The sequence below is a fragment of the Artemia sp. Qi Xiang Cuo genome, chromosome 7 (assembly GCF_049724085.1).
Source record: "Artemia sp. Qi Xiang Cuo chromosome 7, ASM4972408v1, whole genome shotgun sequence".
Lineage (NCBI taxonomy): Eukaryota > Metazoa > Arthropoda > Branchiopoda > Anostraca > Artemiidae > Artemia > Artemia sp. Qi Xiang Cuo.
Window position 1 is genome coordinate 16,739,253 of NC_142800.1, and position 22,793 is coordinate 16,762,045.

General features: G+C 33.0%; 1 protein-coding gene across 1 annotated transcript in view; it reads left to right on the plus strand.

Moving 5' to 3' along the window:
- Positions 1-22,793, plus strand: part of Naglu (N-acetyl-alpha-glucosaminidase) — a 66,124-nt gene that overhangs the window by 20,005 nt on the left and 23,326 nt on the right. The window contains exons 6-10 of the mRNA XM_089091761.1: positions 5,493-5,654; positions 8,971-9,100; positions 12,722-12,867; positions 16,993-17,224; positions 20,383-20,525. Coding sequence (XP_088947887.1) covers positions 5,493-5,654; positions 8,971-9,100; positions 12,722-12,867; positions 16,993-17,224; positions 20,383-20,525 — 813 coding nt within the window. The remainder of the gene's footprint in view (positions 1-5,492; positions 5,655-8,970; positions 9,101-12,721; positions 12,868-16,992; positions 17,225-20,382; positions 20,526-22,793) is intronic.

Consider the following 22,793-nt stretch of genomic DNA (forward strand, 5'->3'; position numbering starts at 1 on the left):
AAAAGCCTCTTTATATGACAAGCTTGATAAGCTATCCGGAGGAGCTCTTGATCGACTTTCTCCTTATAATCGTCTTGTTAAATTTTTTCTATAGCTAATATTTTTCGTATTTTGTGTGTGTACTTTTTAACTTCTTTTTTACTCCGTATTTTAATACTTATTAATAAAAAAAAAACAAGTTTTTTTTAAACTGAAAGTAAGGAGCGACATTAAAACTTAAAACGAACAGAAATTATTCAGTATATGAAAAGTGTTGTCCCCTCCTCAACGCCTCGCTCTGGACGCTAAAGTTTTTTATTGTTTTAAAAAATAAAGTTGTAAGACAGAGTCGAACTTTAGCGTAAAGAGCGATACTCAATAACCAATACTAAATGTAAACAATGGGCAAAGTTTATAACTTGCAGCCCTTCCCCCGGGAACAGAGGGGGATTAAGTCATCCTCAAAGACATTATAATTAGATTTTCGACAATGCTGAACAAAATGGGTATCTAAAAATTTTGTTTGGGTGAAATCGGAAAAACAATTAGCGTGGGAGGGGGCTAAGTTGCCCTCCAATCTTTTTTGTCACTTAAAAAGGGCGCTAGCACTTTTAATTTCCGCTCGAATGAGTCCTCTCACAATGTTCTAGGACTACTGGTTGGATACGATCCCCCCTGGAAAAAAATAAATAAACACGCATCTGTGATCTTTCTTCTGGCCAAAAAAATACAAAATTCCACGTTTTTGCATACGGAAGCATTAAACTTCTTCAGCAGGGTTTTCTGATGCGCTGAATCTGATGGTTTGATTTTCTTTAAAGTTCTATGACTTTTAGGGGATGTTTCCACCTTTTTCGAAAATAAGGCAATTTTTTTCAGGCGCGTATATTTTTATGGGTAAAATTAAACTTGATGAAACTTGTATATTTGAAATCAGAATAAAAATCTTATTCTTTTAATATATTTATTGCTATCAAACTTCAGATTTTAAGAGTTTCGATTACTATTGAGCCGGGTCGCTCCTTACAGTTCGTTACCACGAACTGTTTGATGTACAGTGTTCTGTGGGCTATTAATAAATATTATTATTGTTATATAAAATCAGTTTCAAATGCTAGTGACCATGCTAGATTATTTTTAGAGTTTCGGTTACTATTGAGCCGGGTCGCTCCTTACAGTTCGTTACCACGAACTGTTTGATGTACAGTGTTCTGTGGGCTATTAATAAATATTATTATTGTTATATAAAATCAGTTTCAAATGCTAGTGACCATGCTAGAGGCCAAATACTAGTCGCCTGTGCGGTAAATTCTGTCGATGATACGTCTAACATTTTCGGTTTCCAGCAAATCGATCCTCCCATAACAGTTTTCAAAACAGCATATAAACCATTTTTCCATTTTGAAATGGCGGACTTATTGTTTACTTTAAATCAACTGATATTGCTCAAAATCCTCAATGCTCAAAACAACATATTGCTCAAAATCCTCTCAGTATAAGTTCCAAAATCTTCAGCAACAGGGGATTGAACCACATGATCCCGTTACAGAACATGCCAGTAAGGCAAGGGCATATTTGGGGGGGGGCGGGGGTCCGGCGGTAATATCTGAGGGGAGAGGGAGAGCAGTAATACCTCTCACATGGTTTTAATTTGATGTATGGTACGATTAGGCTAGGTCGGATCCAAGGGCAGAAGCAGGATTTACTGCTCGTTTTACAGTGGATTTTGGAACATTAAAACTGCAGGATAACCCAGTTAAATGGCCCCCTAAAATCTGAAATGAAACCAGTATCACACTTGCACCCTCAAAGGAGTGGTTGGAGGCTGTGGACCCGAAACAAGAAAAAGAGGAAATTAGCGTATTAACCCCCTAAGAGATTTTAAAGATTTCATATAGTCTGTTTGTCTCATCGTTTTGTCGATGCGGGCCTGGTTCTAAGTACATGTAAACATTTTTTATTGCTGTTGTCGAGCGTGAAAGGTCAATTTTTTTGTCTTCGTGATGAGAAACAAGCAAAGCGGAACCAGTATAACATGTCAGTACTGAGAGACTGCTGACTGAGAATAAACAAAAAAAACATTCAAATGTTGACCATGTAACAGATTATAAAATTTTTCTATAGACAAGGATGTATCCAGGATTTTTATTCAGGGGTGGGGGGGGGGATTACAAATTTTTTTCTACAGAACACATCAAAATTTGTTTATATGTAGTTTTGTTACTTTTTTACGAGTCGGACGAAAATTTCAGGGGAAGGGTTTCAAACCCGGTGCCCCCCTCCTGGATACGGTTTTGCCTATAAACTGCTTAGCCCATTCGTTTTACGACCTGGGTCTGATGCTAACTATAAGATCGAGTTTGATGAGTGCTAATTCCCTGCGTGGAAGCACCCCGTTTTCTGCTCTCAAAGTATGCGTCCATTTCAAGAAATAATGATAGGTTAACCAAATGGTTCTTCTTTCCTCGCACTTGTTTATTCTATTCGTTGTTTTATTAGCTTTCTTGATCTTTATAAAGACATTTGCTATTTGGGATTCTCTACCTCCTCCCTTCTTATACAAGATAAAAATCATATTTGCATCAGTAACTAAAGTTATATATGCTTGCATAAAGAGGTGGGAAAGCAAAGGATAATTGATACTGAGTGCTATTTACTTTATCTTTTGTTCAAATTCGACGAGCCTAAAGTAAAAAATGATGTTTTTGTTGTCGGCTCTTTCCTATTCTCTGAGCTCTTCTTAAAACAAAAGTATGTAATAAATACAATGGAATGACGGGAAAGAGAGACCAAAAGAATGCTGTGTTGCCAAATATTAAAGATTATAATAGTAATTATTAAAATCTTAAAGAAGCAGCCTATAATAAAAGAACTACTCTCCTTTTAGCCTTTTTTTTTTCTTTTTAAGACATTATATCTGTGTTGAGCCTTCTAGCATTTGTCTTGACTTATTTGTTACTCTTACCCTCTAATTTGTAAAGACAAACGCCTCAAGAATAATATTCCTTTCCAAATCCAATAGAAATTCATGCTATATGAAAGTGTTTGGCATCATGGCTACAAGTAACTGAAATATGGCTCTAATGGACAAAATTAAAACATAGTAGATAATTGGGGTTTTATTGTGGCGCAATTAGATTATGGCTCTGCGGAATTATGACTCTGTGGCAAATAACTGAACTAACTCATCACAGTGGCTCTTAAAGGAACTGCAGGACGCAAAATTAGACACAGAAAAGGGACTGGGTTGTGAAATCAAATTTTTTGTCTGCTAATAATTTCAATTTCAATATAAAAACACAAAAACGGTTTACCAGTTCACCTTTTTGATCATTGCTTATTTGTGTTATATTTTGGGATCAAATTACTTATTAGATGGGGGTGCCAAGTTAATCCATCTCATTATTTATTTAAAGATTGTAAAAAGGAAAAACCTGAAGAGGTTAAAATATGATAGAAATAATATTTAAGATCACCTTGACTATGAATTTTCAGGTCTTCAAATGTATTTTAAAAAGATTTTTGAACGAAAGATCTGACACGTCATCGTCAGGCTTGTCAAAGTTTTTGAATTTAATTCAGCAATCAAGTTGGTGCTTGTTTCTTTCAGGTTATGTATTAAAAATTCACATGAAATTTTGGACTTCCAAAGCTTATGTTAGTTTAATCACAATAATATAAGTTACTGTAATATTAATCTGCGAAACTATAGCTTATCATTATTGAGCTGATTTCCGACGGAAAACGGTAAATTCTGTCAAGTGAAAATAACCAAGTGACATCGCTTGATAAACTTCGGCTTCTATACCCGAGTGAGAGCGAAATTTGGCGAGATCCTCCTAAAAAAAATTCTCGAAGAAACTCGAGAATATCTATCGAAAAGAATTTTAGTTGTAGACTTTTACTTGCACATAAACACTTAGCATCTATTAATTTCACACAATTTTGCTTTCTGAAGAAGTCAATATCCACCTTTGACTTGGAAAATAAGCGGACAGAATATTTGCCCCTATGAAGATCCGTTTTTTGCTAGGCAATGTCAAACCCGGCTGCGAATTTGACATCCAAATCTTGTCAGAAGTTAACTTTATAATTCTCCACACAGATTTAACCTATTGAAAGCGTGAAATCATGTTGATATTCTTGCAGAGACCGAATGGGAAATATTTGAGGATGGGTAGGTCCTTCTCAGACATTTGACATAAAAAACTCATAATAAAAAACACAAAACAAAAAAAAATCAGTTAAGAAAACTAAACAATACCACTTCCTAGTTTTGGATGTTTATTGACTGTATTTATTGTTTTTTTTTCACTTTTACCCCCTGTTTCTGCCCAATGTTTCTTTAATGCTTTTTTTTCTTTTGATAATTGAGTATATAATATGGTGTTAATATATCTTGTTGACATTGTCACTATCTGGGTCAATAAAGGAGCTTCAATAACCTTTAACTGCAAAATTGACAATTGACTATACACTGTGGTGTTAATTTGTCTTCTTAACAATGTCACTATTTGGGTCAATAAAGGATTATCAATAACCATTATCTGTAAACTTGACAATTGAGTATATACTGTGATGTTAATTTGTCTTCTTGTCATTGTCACTATCTGGGTCAACAAATGAGCATTACTAACCTTTAACTGTAAACTTGACAATTGAGTAGGTCTATACGCTGTGGTGTTAATTTATCTTGTCGGTATTGTCACTGTTTGTGTTAATGAAGGAGCATGACCAACCTTTAACTGTAAGCTTGACAATTGAGTATACAATGTGGTGTTAATTTATCTTGTTGATATTGTCACTATCTGGGTCAATGAAAGAGCTTAACTAACCTTTAACTGTAAAATTTTCCACACAAATTAACCATGTTTTTGACATCTCTAAGAGGATAGAGGCAGACCAGAGAAAGACAATTTCCGCTTAACCACCTACAGTTCACAGTAAAATATACATATAGGCCTCTGTGATAGGGAATTCTCTACGTTTCGTAGGGAATTAGAGATAGGGAATAGAGATAGGATAGAGAATTTCGTAGAGATAGGGAATTCTACGTTTTTCGTTTATATTTTGTGAATGCCATTTTATCGTGCAGTCCACGTTCTATCGTAGTTACATTTTTCTTTTTGTTATGTATGTACATTTACTCCTCCAGTACATTACTGTTGCGTATTGAAATAGGGTAACAATAAACGATTAATATTAGCCTGACCAAATTGCTTTCCCGACGGCCTATATCAGTTTTGATCAGGGGCGGATCCAGGATTTTTTTTAGGGGGGGGGGGGGGAATAGGTTGATCAGTTTTTTTTTAGAGGGGCGCAAAATCGGTTGATTCTATAAATTTGCATCAGGCGCCAGATTAATCAACGCAAACGTGAGTAAATTAAGTATACTAATCAAATTTAGACTAGCCTGGGGCGGGGGGGTGCACCTCTCGCCTCCCTGGATCCGCCACTGGTTTTGATTCATAAACAAAATAATGGAACCATAAAGTCATCAATATTTCTTCCAGGGGACGAATGGGAAATATTCGAGGTTGGGGTGGTCCTCTCTCAGACACTTGGCATAAAAGAACGGTTAAACTTCAGCACAAAATCTTGAATCGAATGAGAAGCTTAGGAATGAAGCCTGTATTGCCTGCGTTTGCTGGATTTGTTCCGAGGAATATTTCGAGGTAAGTTGGGTCTATTGCAGGATAATTCACAGGGAATATTAAGTACTGAATAATTGATTTTGGCAAATTCGGTTCCAAATTCTTGTTAATAGTGCTAAAAGCATTATAATCGACTGCTATATAGAAAAAATGCTCAAAATAGAAGAAAGTTTTTCTTGACGAGGGGGTAGGGGTAGGGAAGGTTGTAACTTGATTGGTATAAAGTCATAATAACTGTACATTGGTATCTAACTAAGCACAGGTGTGAATGGGTCTAAAAAAAACAAAAAACACGAGAATAAATTCCAAATAAGTTAGTCAGAAGCTGAAAGTCAACTCTCAAACAAGATATTCTTGCAAAAGTATAAATGCACCAAAAGCCCTCAAACCGAAAAAAGGATATATATCCCAAAGTTGTGACCGGGTACTTCCATTTATTTCTAATAGCCTTCTTTGCTTTTCTTTATGCAAGAGCTCAGTGGGGGAAGGGGCCTTCACACTCAACCCTGAAAGCACAAGTCTTACAATTTTCATATTATGATTGGTAGATCAACACTTTGGTTTTTTCCTATTGTTTTTTTTTCCTGGTCCGCCGATTTCAGCTTATTGCTAGAAAGTAATAAAGGTCCAACCTCCGTGGTGTTTATGGAAAGTGTGGATCTCAGGCCGGATTGATGAATATGATATCACTTTTTGGAAAGCTACATAAAATATTCTCTGCATTATGAAACTCGTCATACTTATCATTTTGTTTTCCTGCATACAAGTAAAGTTTTTTTTCTGAAACTTGGGTCGGCTGGATGCTAATTTTAAAATAAAGTTGGTAAAAGCTGTAATTGTGTTGTGGGAGCAACAATTTGGTTTTGATATATTTTTTTCTAAGTCCACCGATTTCAGCTTATTGCTAGAAAGTGGTCCAACCTCCGTGGTTTTTATGGAAAGTGTTGACCTCGGGCCGGATTGATGAATATGAAAGTACATTTTGGAATTATTCTCCACATTATGAAACTCGTCATGCTGATCATTTTGTTTTCCCGCATACGAGTAAAACTAGGGCTTGTTTTTCTGAAACTAGGGCCGGCAGGATGCTAATTTTAAAGTAAAGTTGGTAGAAGCCATGTTCAAACTAGCTCGAATGTGAACCTATTGCAGACAGCTCTCTCAAATATTGAGTAACATATAGTTTGTACTAGGATAAGTAGGTAAAAAAAACTTCTAAATATCTTAAAATACTTTTTGAATTTTTGATAAAATCTTTTTGTGCAATGTTTTTCTTTGACATTATATTTTTTCTAAGCACTCATGTTATTTGGTGCAAATTATTCTTTAGTAACAACCTTGTAAATTCTGACTTGAAATGACAGTGAAAGTGAAGAAAGAAAATAAGAAGAAAAAGAAACAACCTCCAATTTTAAGGTGCAATACCGTGGAGAAACGGGAGGGGGGTCATAAATAATGTTCACTAATAACAGATATCTATTGTATTCGACTTTATTATTTTTTTTTCAAGGATTCTATCTTTTTGTTTAATATTAACGCGTTGTAATGTTTGTTGAGATCTTTGTTTTAAGCCATTTTACCTTTGCCAAATAAAGGTTAAGTTTACCAAATAAAATTTTAAGGTTTAAATTTTAACGTTAATTTAAGGGTTAAGTATACCAAATATAATTTTAAGGTTTAAATCGTTCACCACCAGTGGATTGTTGAGGATGTTTGGAGTTGTATTTGTGTTGTTTTAACTGATGCAGCGAGAGACAATTGCAAATAAAGGCCCCTTTGACTACCTCGAAGGGAGTCAATTGAATTTTACAGGGGATAATCAGATAATCAGAAGATAAAGGTCAAGTCTACCAAATAAAGTTTTAAGGTTTAAATTTCAAGGTTAAGTTTATCATATAAAATTTTAAGTTTTGAATTTTAAGGTTAATTAGAAGGTTAAGATTACCAATTAAAATTTTACCAAATAACATAACTGAATAAAATACGTAACAAAAACACAACAACAAAATATCAAACATTATTTGAATTCTGGATAAAAGGGAAAAGTTTGTGTCTAACGAGAAAATTTTCAGACTTATGATAAAACTTATCCTTCTTAATCCTAGCTAATTCCAACGACTCATTAATATTAAATCTCAAAACTATTTCAGTGTTACTAAAACAAACTGAAAAACCAAGTAAAATTTTACAATATTTGAAATAGCAAATGTGAATTGAAGACAAATCGCAGATTTTAAAATGTATCAAAGAAAAGGGAAGGATAGAGAACATATGGGAGGGCAACTGCATTAAAAAAAGACCCTAAGATATCACGCCAATAGATACCACGATTGATACCAGGGATACCACGAAGCCATATTATTGAGCTTTTACCTTTCTAATTTTTTCTTAAATATTTAAAATTAGTATTGACTTTGAATTTTGAGCTGAAGCACAATAACGTAATCTCAGATAAAGAACAGTATCAGAAACTGGAAATGAAGTACTCCAGTTGCAAATTAATTCAGCTCGGTTGATGTCATTGATGGGAAAATATTGACATTTTTTAACACTGATAGAAAGGCCTCTATCTTTAAGCTTGCTGGAAAGGGTATTAAAATTTTCGGTTAAATTAGCTTTAGAACGACTCAATAAAATAATATCATCACTATCATCAGCATACGTAGCAAATACACATCCTGCCCCCGTGAGATAAAGGTTGTAGATAGTGAACGAAGACACTCCGCCAAACATATATTAGAAATATAAGGGGATAAAACTCCACCTTGTCTAACTCCAAGACCATCAGAAATTGCATTAGAAAAAAAATCAGTTGCAGCAATTTTTATTATAAGCCTCGATATCAGGATTTAAGAACTCTAATTGCAAAAAGGGGAATCCCACCACTAATTAGAGCTGAAAGAATGGAAGCATGTGAAATATTGTCAAAGACTCCTTTGATATCAATTAAAATTGTGTAAAGCGGGGAGCCAGAAGACCTTGACTTATTAATTGCATCACATTAGTTGCATCACATGTTGCATGGGCATGCTCACAGTCCTGTCCTTTTTTTGAAGCCTTCTTGATTAAGGCCAACATCCACATGTTCGAAAAGACCCGAAAAGATCCTATTAATAACTTTTTAAGCAAAGTTTTAGGAGCGTTTTAATTTTCGTTGATGCCTTGTTTGAAGTTCTCAAGTACAGAGTTGAAAATACATTAGCACAAATACAAATTTTTTTTTACCAGGGTGTTGTTTAAGTTTAATCAATTTTAAGTTTAAATTGAGTATGTCTTTGTTCATTTCTTTGTATTGAATATTTGTTTTAAAGTTTGGAAATACATTTCTTTTTTACAGAATATTTCCTGACCACGAGGTGGCTAAAGCTGAAAGGTGGAATAATTTTGATGACAAATATTGCTGTCCTTCCTTGCTTCACCCAGAAGACCCACTTTTTGCTCAAATTGGAGAGACATTCATATCTGAGGTAAGTAATGGGGAGCCGCTTGATGAAGGGGGCAAGTTTGGGGATCCCCCTCCTCCTTTTAAAAATTATAATATTTAAAATTTTTTAATAAGATGTCTAACTTACTTTTTGTTCTAGAAAAAAGTAGTTTTTGTATTGTTCAAAACTAAAACTAATTTCTTCTTCCACTGTAACAACTTTGTTGGCTGGTGCTCTTATAGCAATTTGGTAGGCGAAATTAAAATTTGAAAAAATCAGGCCTAGGACATCAGGTCGACATGAGTCCAGAAAAAATAATTTAAAATAACAGTGTTATGACAAATGTGGAAATCAGCAATTATTATAGTTTGTTTAAATTAATACACAAAAATATGAAAATAACGTTAATTCTTCTAAAAACACAAAAAAATGAGACAAACTTTTTTTTATGAGATATCGGCAGAAATATAGGATCTCATGGAAAAAAATAAGAAGTCGAAGCCCTGTTTTAACTGTAAGTGTGAAAACGCCATCTATCTCATAACGAAGAGGAAAATTTTGATTTCAGACTTGAGTGCCAAAGCCCATTTTGAGTCTTTAAAGACTCATATCTTTGAGTTTTTGCTCTTATATTTTATATGTTTATCGTTTATAAACTTAGTGAAAATTAATGACATCTTTGCAAGTTAAGGGCTAAGATAGATTTGGGGTTGTAAAGTATACTATTAAGCAGGACAAAATATGCTACATGATGTATAAAGTCAAGTTGAATAGGCCTATGCTTACCAAAATATTGACAAACATATTTTTCTATTGAAGCAGAGTGACTCATGCAAGGGGAATTTTGACTCAGTATCATACCTCACGTTTGAATCTTTGTTGTTGTTTTTCTTTAAATAAATTGTTCGCCAAGTGGACTATCTTTAATAGTAAATAATAAATAAATTGACTTGCTACCCAATCAAACCTTAGGCCAAAAAGTAAGTAAATTTGTCTACTCAAAGAAAACTGCAGCAAGCTAAGGATTTGTAGAGGAAAACATAACATTGTGTGCAAGACATTGCACACAAGACCAAAATATTTTTTACCGAAGTATGGAAAGACAAATGTCCTACCAAAGTTTAGGCATATTAGTCTGTTTTAAAAAAACTGCAGTAAGCCAAGCGTTTGTAAAAAAAAACAACAAGAAACAACAAAATGAGAACAAACAACAAAACAACAAAGTGGAGAAGGGAGACAATAAAAAATTTTTGTAATTAGGATATCTTCCCGAGTTGGTAGTTTGATTTCAAAAATTTGGAAGAAAATGAGAGCTGGTTTCCAAGGCCGTACCCAGGATTTTGTAAAAAAAACAAACGTTTCTAAAAACACAACACAATAGCAAACTAACATTGTGAACAAGGCATTAAGATCGTCTTACCAAAGGTAAGATATATTTATATATTTTGAAAAAACAATAATAAGCCAAGAATCTGTAAAAAAAAAACTTTATATTGTGCTTCCACCTTAGATAAGTTTTTATGAAACACTAAGGGTACCTGAAATGATCATTAAGTTTCTTTTAGGTTTCAATTTCAAATATATGAATAGGGGAATTATTTCAAATATATACCCAGGAATTACCTAGGGGAATTACCTAGGTGGACCTAGAGTCCTGGATCTCTACATGAATTTTTCAGAGAGGAGAAGGATATCTGTTATATGTTTTCAAATAGGTGTAAATGAGGAAGATGGCCAGTCTCAGTGCTGTCAGAAGGGCGCAAATGATGACGACCATAAGCCCTAGTTGAACAGTGCTTATGATTTTTAAATGGCACATTACAATTGTGGATAACTTGACAAGGGGTTAAAGCAAATATTGAACCCGGGGGCCAAATACATGCCAACAATGCGCACCTTTTGTGAACTAAAAAAAACAATGGATACTAAAGGTTTAACCCCCAGCGTTTAGTCACGATATGCGCCTATGCAAATGCAATCCTCTCTGGTAAATTCATTGGAGGAATGAAGGGAATATTTATATCCTTAATTTATCTGTCATGATTCTTAGGTATCAGAAAACCTCTCTCAGCTCTTCTAAGGAAATTCCCTAAAAGAAATTCCAGTAGTAATAATCATTTTCTTTGAAGTGACTGTTTAAATTCCAAGGTTTAAGTGCCATTGGACAGAGAGTGCCACTAAAAAAAGCATGTCAAAAGTATTTTGGTTCAGTCACACTCAGAAGTATCCTGGGCCATGCTCAGTCACCACCAGTGGATAGGAAAAAATACGAGGAATCGCTCAGCAGTTTTATTGAAGATGCTATACTACGCTTAGTTCTGTAATCTGTTTTAATAACTGTATATATTAATATTATTGCACATTATTTTATTATTGTAAATGTAAATTAGTGATATGTAAGATATATGTATGAGTATGTGTATCTATTGCAAGCCAAGCTCATCAGTTTAAATTGCCATATCAGCCTTTTTTGTTTTATTTTTAATTTTGGAGGGTAATTTTTTACACAATTGGACTTATTTTAATACAGCCTTTTATTGACTTATTGTTTTTTTTTTTTGCCTTGAGATTCTTCAAAACCCCTCCCTAACCACAGTGACAAAAGCCAGATGGCTTTTTTTTAAATTATTTGACCCTCGGTCATGACAGAACAACCGCTGGACAGCCGAAATTTTGACGTGGAATACCTTCATCCCTAATGGGTCTGATGAAATCATGGAGACGTGCACAATGGGCAGCTTGCCCAGGAGTGCTACAAACAAACAACAAACAACAAGTGCCATTGCATAGACAAAAGAGTTAATGTTCCTAACAGGAACTGGGAAGTTTGGTTTTTACCAAAGCTCTCTAAGGGGAATTGGAGTATTCAGTATAAGAGTATTTATGCTAGTTGTGATTATAAACATAGCACATTTTCTATGATAACAATGTTTGTTTTATTTTATGTTGTTTGCTTGTGTGTATGGCTTTTTATTTTGTCGTCTTTTTATTTTATTTTATTTTTGATATAAATCAAAAATAAATGTTTGTTTTATTCTATGTTGTTTGCTTGTGTGTATGGCTTTTTAGTGTGTGGTTAGTAAAATTAGCTTCTAAAAAAATAATTTTTCCGTTTGATGCCCAATGATTTTTGGGAGTTTCACTGTCAATATACGCCAAAATATTGGCAGTTTAAAGGATGAAGTTTTTTGGCTTTTGAGCAGCACAAATAATGGCGGAAGTACATATCTATGTCAAAATTATTTCCACATTTCTTAGGTAAATTGTTTTTAACACTGGAATTGCTCTTTGTTCTATTGAGCAAAATTTCAGGTGTTTGCTGTTGGAAGAGTTTTACTTCTACTGGTGTGTCTATAATTTTTCTTTATATATATATATATATATATATATATATATATATATATATATATATAAAACAACATCGCATTCATATGGAAAACATCCGTAATTACAATATTTTAAATCATAATAAAATGGTGTTTAAGCTCTCCTTAACTATTGGTGATAGACTGATAAAATTAAGTATGGAAATAATTTTTGAAATATGGAAAAAACAAGTTGAGACACCTATCAATTTTGACAGTTTACTCGTCAATCAGGTCGAACTTAAGATTCCTTATTTAATTCAATATGATGTCTCAGATATAATTTTTTTTCTTGTAGATGACAAAAGAATGGGGTACGGATCATTTCTACAATTGTGACATGTTTAATGAAATCAGACCTGTCAACGACACACCTGAATACATTCGAAGCGTTGGACAGTCCGTGTTTGCTGGGATGAAATTAGCGGATTCAAAAGCAATTTGGTAAGTACTAACTCTTAACATATATCTGATCAGCAAAGCATAGATTCATCCCCTATAAATTTATCCTTAATGGGATAATACTTGAATTAAGCCTGCACAGATGGTGTTGCAAGATAACAGCGATTCTTTTATTGCACAAATATTTTAATTGTAAGACAAGAGATCACGATTATATACTTAGCCGTATTTACTGGGCCGAAATTAGCAGATTCAAAAGCAGTTTGCTCAGTAAACTAAGCTTGCACAATTGGGGCTGCAACGTAACAATGACTCTCTTATTGCAGAAATATTTTAATTATAAGACAAGAGCACACATATCACACATCACAATATAATTAATTATATAATTATCACACATATACATATGTGATAATTATATTATCACCGTATATAACAATGTGATTACATAAGTATAAGTGGTAGGTGGGTATGTACATTAATATGTATGCATATATATATATATATATATATATATATATATATATATATATATATATATATATATATATATATATATATATATATATATATATATATATATATATATATATTTATATATATGTATAACAATAGCCGTATTTGCTGGGATGAAACTACCCGATTCAAAAGTAATTTGGCATTTACTATGTCTTAGCATAAATGTGTTCGGCTGCTTATGGAGTTTTACCTTATTATTTCTCGTTGTGATATAGTCATGTTATCTGCGAATGTAGAAGCTAATAATCGCTTCCAGCGACATATTTGATTCTCCCTATTGATGTTTATTCTGGGATAGTTTTAACATATCTGTACTTGAGGCATTTCTGAATTAACATTTCCCCTTAGGGCTTAGTCACTGACAAACCTGATTGTAAAATCACAATCTGGATTATAAAATTGCCGAAAGTACTGTTCAACTGACAATCGGGATCGGAAGTTCAGTCCTAGGTTGTGAATTCAGCAACTATGGAATTTTATAAATAACTAAATAATTATATAATTTCCAAACTCATCATGACTCACCAAGTGTTTTGGACGTAATTGAGGTAAGTTATTTTCTAGTCAAGATTTGTTTTCTCACGTGGATAGACAGATCTTCTAAAAAATGGTGCTGACATTGATATTTCAAAAATAAAATTCCCCCTGTGACTCTTTCAATTTTGAAGTTTTTTATTGTGTGAATTTCCTTCATTTTGTCTAAGTAAATGTCTTAGTTCCGAAGCTAAACTTCTTAGAAATCAAATAACTTTGAATAGGGATAGAATTTCATATCATCTCTTCGAAACCCTAAGGAAATTTTCTGTATTTCTCGGGAATACAAATTTTTGGGAAATAATACCGTAAACCCTGATTTCGAAATCAAGTAGTCCTGATTTTTTCTAAAATATTCGATTGTAACGTCTATTATATCTTAGATGTTTAATGCCATGAAAAGTAAGCAAGAATATATGAATTTCTTTATATCCGAGAAAGGACTGTACACAAAGAAATAATTTCTAAAGTTGTCATTGTGCATCGATTTCCTTAATATCCAAGGGGTAACTTTTTTTCTACACAAGATAAGAAAAATGTTTTCAACGCGGATAGGCAGATATTTGATCGCCAAGGACTCGATCTTACATTGATTTCCAGAAATAATATTCCTTCTCTGACTTTCTATATTTTGAAGTTTCGATTCTGCGATTTCCCTACATTTTGTCTAATTAAAATACCCTTGCTTCGAAGATTGACTTTTTGGAAATGAAATAACTTTGGGTACTGATAGAACTTGATATTATCTATTCGATTTCTTAATAGAAATTTCCATATCTCTAATAAGTTTTGGGAAATAATACCGGAAGTCCTGATTTTGAAAGATTAGTTTTCATTTTCTTTATTATTTTTAAAATTAGTGATTTTGGTGTCTTTTATATTTTAGACTTCTAAAAGCGTGAGGAGTCAACAAGAAGACATGCACTCTTCTATATTCGTCTATATATAGATGCTCTATATTCGTCTATATATACATGCTCTGTATAGTCTATTCTATATTCGAAAAAGACACCTACATTAAGAAATATAAGTATACACAATGAACCGTTTCATGGATGCTCGTTAACCGGAGTAAATAGTACACACTCTTTGTGTACTACACAGAATTGTGATGCATTTAGTTGCTTCAACATTCAATGGAGCTTTGGCACCGGAAGTCTATTTTATTTATTGCTCCATATTTATTTTTTCAATAATGCTTGAACATGTTTAATGTTCAATAATGCTTGAACATGTTTAATCTTCAAGCTACAATTTAATGTTCAATAATGACTGAACATGTTTAATCTTCAAGCTACAATTTAATTTTCAATAATGCTTGAACATGTTTAATGTTCAATAATGCTTGAACATGTTTAATGTTCAATAATGCTTGAACATGTTTAATCTTCAAGCTACAATTCAATGTTCAATAATGACTGAACATGTTTAATCTTCAAGCTATAATTTAATTTTCAATAATGCTTGAACATGTTTAATGTTCAAGCTACATTTTAATGTTCAATAATGCTTGAACATGTTTACTGTTCAATAATTTTAAACTTTTAATAATTTTTAAGCATAGACATTTATTACCCGTGAGATAGAGTTGCATATGTTGCCCCAGAATTGTGATACATTTAGTTGCTTCAACATTCCATTGAGACTTGGCACCGGAAGTCTATTTTATTTATTGCTCCATATTTATTTTTTCAAAAGAACATAGGTTATTTTCGTAAAACAAAATATTTTGTGTTTGACTTTTTTTTAATTCATTCAGTGCTAATGGAGTTGTAAACTGTTCCAGAAACCTCATTGTTAACGCGCTATATTAGGGTCTAATGTTCAAGCTATAATTTAATGTTCAATAATACTTGAACATGTTTAATGTTCAAGCTATAATTTAACGTTCAATAATGCTTGAACATGTTTAATCTTCAAGCTACAATTTAATGTTCAATAATGCTTGAACATGTTTAATGTTCAATGCTGCTTGAACATGTTTAATATTCAAGCTACAATTGAATGTTCAATAATGCTTGAAGATGTTTAATGTTCAGTAATGCTTGAACATGTTTAATGTCCAATAATGGTTGAACATATTTAATGTTCAAGCTACAGTTTAATGTTCAACAATAACTGAACATGTTTAATGTTCAATAATGCTTGAACATGTTTAATGTTCAAGCTACAATTTAATGTTCAATAATGCTTGAACATGTTTACTGTTCAATAATGCCTGAACATGTGTAATGTTCAAGCTACAATTTAAATAATGCTTGAACATGTTTAATGTTCAATAAGGCTTGAACATTTTTAATGTTCAAGCTACAATTTAATTTTCAATGATGCTTGAACCTGTTTAATGGTCAATAATGCTTTAACATGTTTAATGTTCATTAATGCTTGAACATGTTCAATGTTCAATAATGCTTGAACATGTTTAATCTTCAAGCTACAATTTAATGTTCAATAATGCTTGAAAATGTTAAATGTTCAATAATGCTTGAACATTTTTAATGTTCTATAGTGCTTGAACATGTTTAGTGTTCAAGCTACAATTTAATGTTCAATAATACTTGAACATGTTTAATGCTCAGGCTAAAATTTAATGTTCAATAATACTTGAACATGTTTAATGTTCAAGTTACAATTTAATGTTCAATAATACCTGAACATCTTTAATGTTCAAGAGAGGGACTTGGGGAAGGAGCTCAGTTGAAACGATGTGGTAAAGCTCATTTGTGGCTTTATACGGCCAGTAAATACTACATCAAGTCACGTGAAGTTACAGCTGGTATGAATTTCCACAGTGGATCTTATCCTAGCGTCCACTTCTTCCTTGGTTTATTGTCTTTTGCAGGATTTTTCGATCTTAGACCAATTTTCAAGATAAGGTATATATATATATACATATATATATATATATATATATATATATATATATATATATATATATATATATATATATATATATATATATATATATATATATATATATATATATATATATATATATATATATATATATATATATATATATATATATATATATATATATATATATATATATATATATATATATATATATATATGAGCATATATTTTCAATGAAAAACAGATACGACTTTCTAGGGTAATGCAGGGCTGGCTGTTTACTGACAGAGGATTTTGGACTGAAGAAAGAGCCAAAGCATTATTAACTTCAGTTCCTTCAGGAAAGATGATAGTACTGGATTTGAATTCAGATGGTTCACCTTTTTACAAAAAGTTTAATTCTTATTATGGCCAACCATTCATTTGGAATACTTTGCACAATTTTGGTGGAACATCCGGAATGTACGGCTACTTGGATTCCATAGGGATGGTAATATTTATTTTGTTTTTTATTTAAGTTTTGTACTTTTGTTACTCAATTTAAATTTGAACTTTATTTAAATTTATCACAATTTATAACATTAAAAAGAGGGGGGGGGAAGCATGAAAAATTATTTATGTCAAACTGATGAAAGGCTGGTAGTTATTGCACCTTTTTAAGTACTTTAAGTGAAGATGAAAAGGTGACCTTGGGCAACGAAAAGATTGATCAGGTGGGCAGCTTCACTTACCTTGGTAGTATTATTAGTAAAGACGATGGGAGCAGTGAAGATGTTAAAAGTAGAATAGCCAAAGATCAGGGTGTTTTTTAACAGTTAAAAAAAAGTTTGGAAGAATACGAAGATAAGTCTGCAACCCAGATAAGAATATTAGAGGCTACAGTGATGACAGTGGTCAATTATGGCTCTGAAGCATGGGCGCTCCGAAAAGCAGATGAAAATTTGCTAGATATTTTCCAGAGAAATTGCTTACGGATTGTTCTGGGTACCTGGCTGACTGAACGTCTTTCAAACAGTAGGCTGTACGAAAAATGTGGTTCAATCTCGCTTTCTAGGGCTATAATGAAAGAAATGTTGAGCTGCTTTGGGCACGTTGTGCGGATGAAGGATGACAGATTGCCGAAAATTGTCCTTTTCGGCCAACCGCCTAGGGCTAAACGAAAAGCAGGTTGTCCTCGTCTGGGGTGGGATGAGGTCACAAAGAAAGATTCAAAGGAAATGGGAACTTCGTGGGAGGGTGTAAAAAGGGAGGCTTTGAATAGAGTGGGATGGAGGAGGAGCGTGCGTAGCTGTGTTGGCCTCAGGCGGCTTGGTGCTGCGGTGTGTTGTTAGCTGTAGTAATTTCAAACCGAAGTATGACGCCAGTTTCTAACTAAAATGAGACAAAATTAAAAGTGTTTAGGATGTTTGGAAGTTCCTTGGCCCCTGTTTTTTTAGATTCTCAAGGGGTAGTAACTGTTCTATTCTTTTTTATTTCAGTTTTTTCTTTTGTCACCCACATTTGAATTTGAATTAGAACCCGATTTCGTAACAGTATAAATATGTAACTTATTTAGAAGATTTCTTTGTTTGGGAGAGGGAGACAAAAGCGAAAAACACTTTTTGTCAAATTCTTTGAAAACTACCGAATTTTGCACGTTTTAAATACTTTTTTGAACTGAAATAAGATTTAAACTGAAGTTAAACTAAAATATAACTGTTTAAAATATAAAAGATCTGAAAATATAAAAAAATGTAAAAATATCAAAGATGTCCAACGATTCTTGGCTAAAAATATGTTCTCAGGATAATAAATACAGAAATTTAAAGGTCTAAAATAGGAACGTTTCCCGACGGTTCCAAAAGTGCCTTCAACTACCTTTAAAAAGCTATTTTCCCCTTTGATTTCGGTAAAAATTTTTTATTGTTTTTGTGTTTGGGATCGAGGCAGAGAATTGTACTAATTGCGCCTCTTAAGCTTTAACTACTAACAAAAATATTATCTAAGTTTTTAAAAATCTTCGGTATTTTCTAGGGTTCGATCCGGTTTAGGGTACTTGACCATGGCGGTTCTAATGGCTTATTTTTTTATTTTAAGCTGAGATAAGACATGATTTATTTCTGAAAAACTGCTATCACAAGCCCAAATGGGCCGAATTCGCACTTTTGTGTCAATAATACAAAGAAAAACCCAAAACCAGCGACAACGAAAAAATTATAAAAGGGTCATTGTAAGATAAGTGAAAATGTCAAAAACAATTAAAACTCAAAAATTAAAAGGTCAATGCCGAATCAGCAAAACGTCAAAGCAATAAAAACTCGTAAAATTGAAAAGGTATAAAATAATTAAAACAAAAAACAATTTAGTTATGTGACCAAAAAATAGCTGTCCCCGTTTTTGAGGGATTGGGAGCTCTTAAAAATCAGTTTTTTCGGTCACTTTCTAATCAATTTTATGTGTGGTCTTCATCGTTATTAACGTTGAAACTGGTTGTGGACACGAAATTCGACTCTTGTTGGAATATTGCTTTAGTAATATTGGCTGACAGTTCTGGCCTGTCAATGCTACAACTATAAGTGCAGAAGGGACTTCGATGTTTGCCCTCCTTTATGTGTTAGAAAGGGCTAAGTTTGTTGTATTCTGTATTTTTAGACTGAAGATAATAATACATCGTTGCTGTCATGGTTGCAGGAATAGCTGTAACATACTAAAGAATGAATCATGGCTAAAGATTAAACTAAAAATAAAAAATCATGCTAGAAAAAGTGGCTAGTGAGAAAAAAGTTGTTATTCGTTGCTGATTCAGAAATGGTAACTTTTATCTCGGTTGGTCTTAATAGTAAAACGTTATTTTGAAAACTATTTTATGAGAATTTCAAGAAATAGCCTGAAAACCCTTAAAAATAACATCGGATCGAAACAAAAAGCACGCTATTAGAATTGCCATTGCCGATAACTCTATACAGGAGACTTACAGCCACCTGGAAACACTGATGTGTCCTCTTTTTTTTTCCTTTTTTTCGTTACCGCTAGTGGGGCACTAAATATTGAAAGCTTTTAAGGGCTCATTTTAAATAAAATTGCTATATATACTGCCTTTGTAATTAACAAAACATAATATTTGAAAAATAATTTAATTTTGACAGAAAAACTGCACCCTCATTACGCTTAAAGATCGTGTTTGACATTTCGACACTTCTAACGAAATTACCAAAAACTGTTTTCTAGGCTGTTCTTGAAACGAGCATCAGCAGCATAGTATTCATTAGGATGATCGAAGTTTGATAACCTAAATTGCCCTGCTGACCTTTCCTTTGAAACCAGCTGAGCAAATGTTTTTCGGCAATTATTTCAGTTGAAAATGTGATATGACTTTTGAATTTGAGGAAAATGTGATATACGACTTTGAGATGCAATACCAACGAAATGTACTTAAATGAAAATTGATTCGTGGAAGGCACCTTTAGCTACAATGCCTCTAAATTGTTCTCTGAGAATGTTATCAATTATTTGTTGGCCCAGCTGGATTTGTAGTAAAAACAAATTGAACTCTAAAATCATTGTTTTGGCTATTTTTTCTTTTTTAAATTATTTCGTTTCTTTTATTTTCTATATACATATTTTACTTCCAGTATTTCATCTGTACTTATAATTGTTCTTTAACTACAGGGAATTATTGAAGCAAGATCATATAAGAATAGTACACTAGTTGGAACTGGTTTAACAATGGAGGGTATTAATCAAAATTATGTCGTTTACGACTTTACTCTAGATATGGGAGTTAGAGATTCAGTAACAGATGTAAATCAATGGTGAGTACAATTATCTTTTTCTATGAGGAATTTTTTTGCTAATTGTAAAATATACTTATACGCATAAATCACTTGATTTTGGGAAATTGGCTAAAACTCTGCACCCCTCCCCAGGACTTTACGCCACTGTGGCGAAATTACGCCACTGCAGATACAGATATTTTATTTATGAAGTATACATAATGCTACAAAATACACCTGCGCAAATGCCTGGTGGCATAATTGAACGCCTTAAAAATTACACAAATTATTAAACACCGTTAGTAGATTAAATGAAAAAAACAACAATCCTCTTGGACAACTGCCCAAACGCAAACAAGGTAAATAAAACCAAAGTTAACCTTCAAAGATAAACTTCCCCACTATTCTGTGAAACTGCAGGTATTCAGCGCACTCTCTAATATCCAGGGGAATAGAATTCCACACCTTTGGACCAATATTTCTCAAACTCAAATCCTGCTCTACTCGTTCGCCTAAACTCCTGCAAGAAATTAAACCTGAGTGATGTCGGATATGAAGCTGTGAGTTAAGAAGAAATATTCCATGGAAATCTGATGCTAACTGGCCAAAAACGTAATTGTGACATATCTGGAATATTGCAATGAAATGAAGTTGATGTAAATACATAATTCCAGTTGATTCAAAAAGATGAGTAACAGAAGACTTATTATGAATCTGAAAAAGTATCCTTATAGCTTTGTTTTGTAAAATTTGAAGGGGTTTATAAACTGAAGGAAAAGTTGAAGCTTACACAGAAACACAATATAGAAAAAAAGCTTACAATGATTGTCTGCTTACAGTATGTGTGCTTTCTGTTCTTTTGACCCTCTAATCCAGCATGTCTCTTTATTTCTGTCCAATGTGTGGAGATCGGGAGAAGTGTTTAATTAATTTTAGGGTTTTTGTAAGGAATTAAGTAGACTGAGCGGGAAAAATTCACCGCAGTGGTGCAAAAGGAAGGAATGGGACGATTTTATATTCAGTAATGGATGTTTTATGGGGATGAAGAAATTGGGAAGTTGGATGGTGCAGTTATGGCACATAACCTTTTTTTTAGTTTTCTTTGTTCATAGGTTTGCATTTAAGAATCTGTTTTGTTTATAAGTTGTTGTGTATTTTTGTGTTGTGTATATTACCATGACCCTCAAAGGCGTTTAGTGCTAATAAACATCATATGATATCGTGTCGTATAATTCATTCTAACTAACTTTCTCAGGTTTTTTTTTTATGTTTTTTTGTAATGAACTGCTATTACATTTTTTTTATGTACATTACTTGATGCTTTAATGCAAATAAATTTGCAGTTGAAATAAATATTATACCAAGGTGAAAATGGGGAAAAAAACACGTGCATCTTGTTGTAAAGATGATGTGGTTTAGATGAAACCCAGCCGTATCCAAGGGGGGGGGGGGGTTACCAGGTTTGAATCCCCCAAAAAATTTTGTCCGACCCGCAAGAAAATAGTAAAAATGCATTTAAACCAATTTTGATGCGTTTCAAAGATTTTTCAAACACCCCCCCCCCTCCTCCCCCCCAACAAAAAACTCTCCTCTTCGCGAACAAAAATTATGGATACAGCCTTGGATGGAACATATAATCATTTGCTTCTTTTTGCTGTCTAGTGGGTTCTGTCGCCTTAAAGAAATAAAATTCCTCCCTACGGTTTTACGGCCTCTGTACGGTCTAAGATCTAAAGCCAAACTCGCCCACCATAACAAACAGAGATAGAAATTTTACTCGCTTTATGACCAACAGGAAAATAAGGAAAAGTGACAACCATATGAATATTGCACTGTATCAAGCAAGGCACGCTCAGCGGGGAGAAATAAAAATTAAGAACAAAACTACATAAAAAGGTGGAAAATTTTATGTCAAAGCAAGTGCTACTCCGTGACACAAACCATGGAAACAGAATATACAGTTAAAGAGCTGCTTATCTGACCTGAACAACAAAACAGAAACAACTGACAATAAAATAATAAAACGAATTGAAAATGAACTTAACTATTATGTTTGATTGTTTTCTTTTTATTGTTCTTTAATTTTAAATTTCCATCTTTTTTTAAAGAAGTTTTGTCTTAAATTCTTTCATCTTCACACTGAGGATTCACATTTCGCGAAATAAATTCGCGAAATGTTCATGCGATTGTTTCATTTCTGGTGTTGAACATTGGTATGAGAAAACAAAAAAAATAGTTTTTTTGAAAAAAAAAAGAAATTTGATATAAATTATTGACAAAATTAATTAACTTTTGTTTCTAATATAT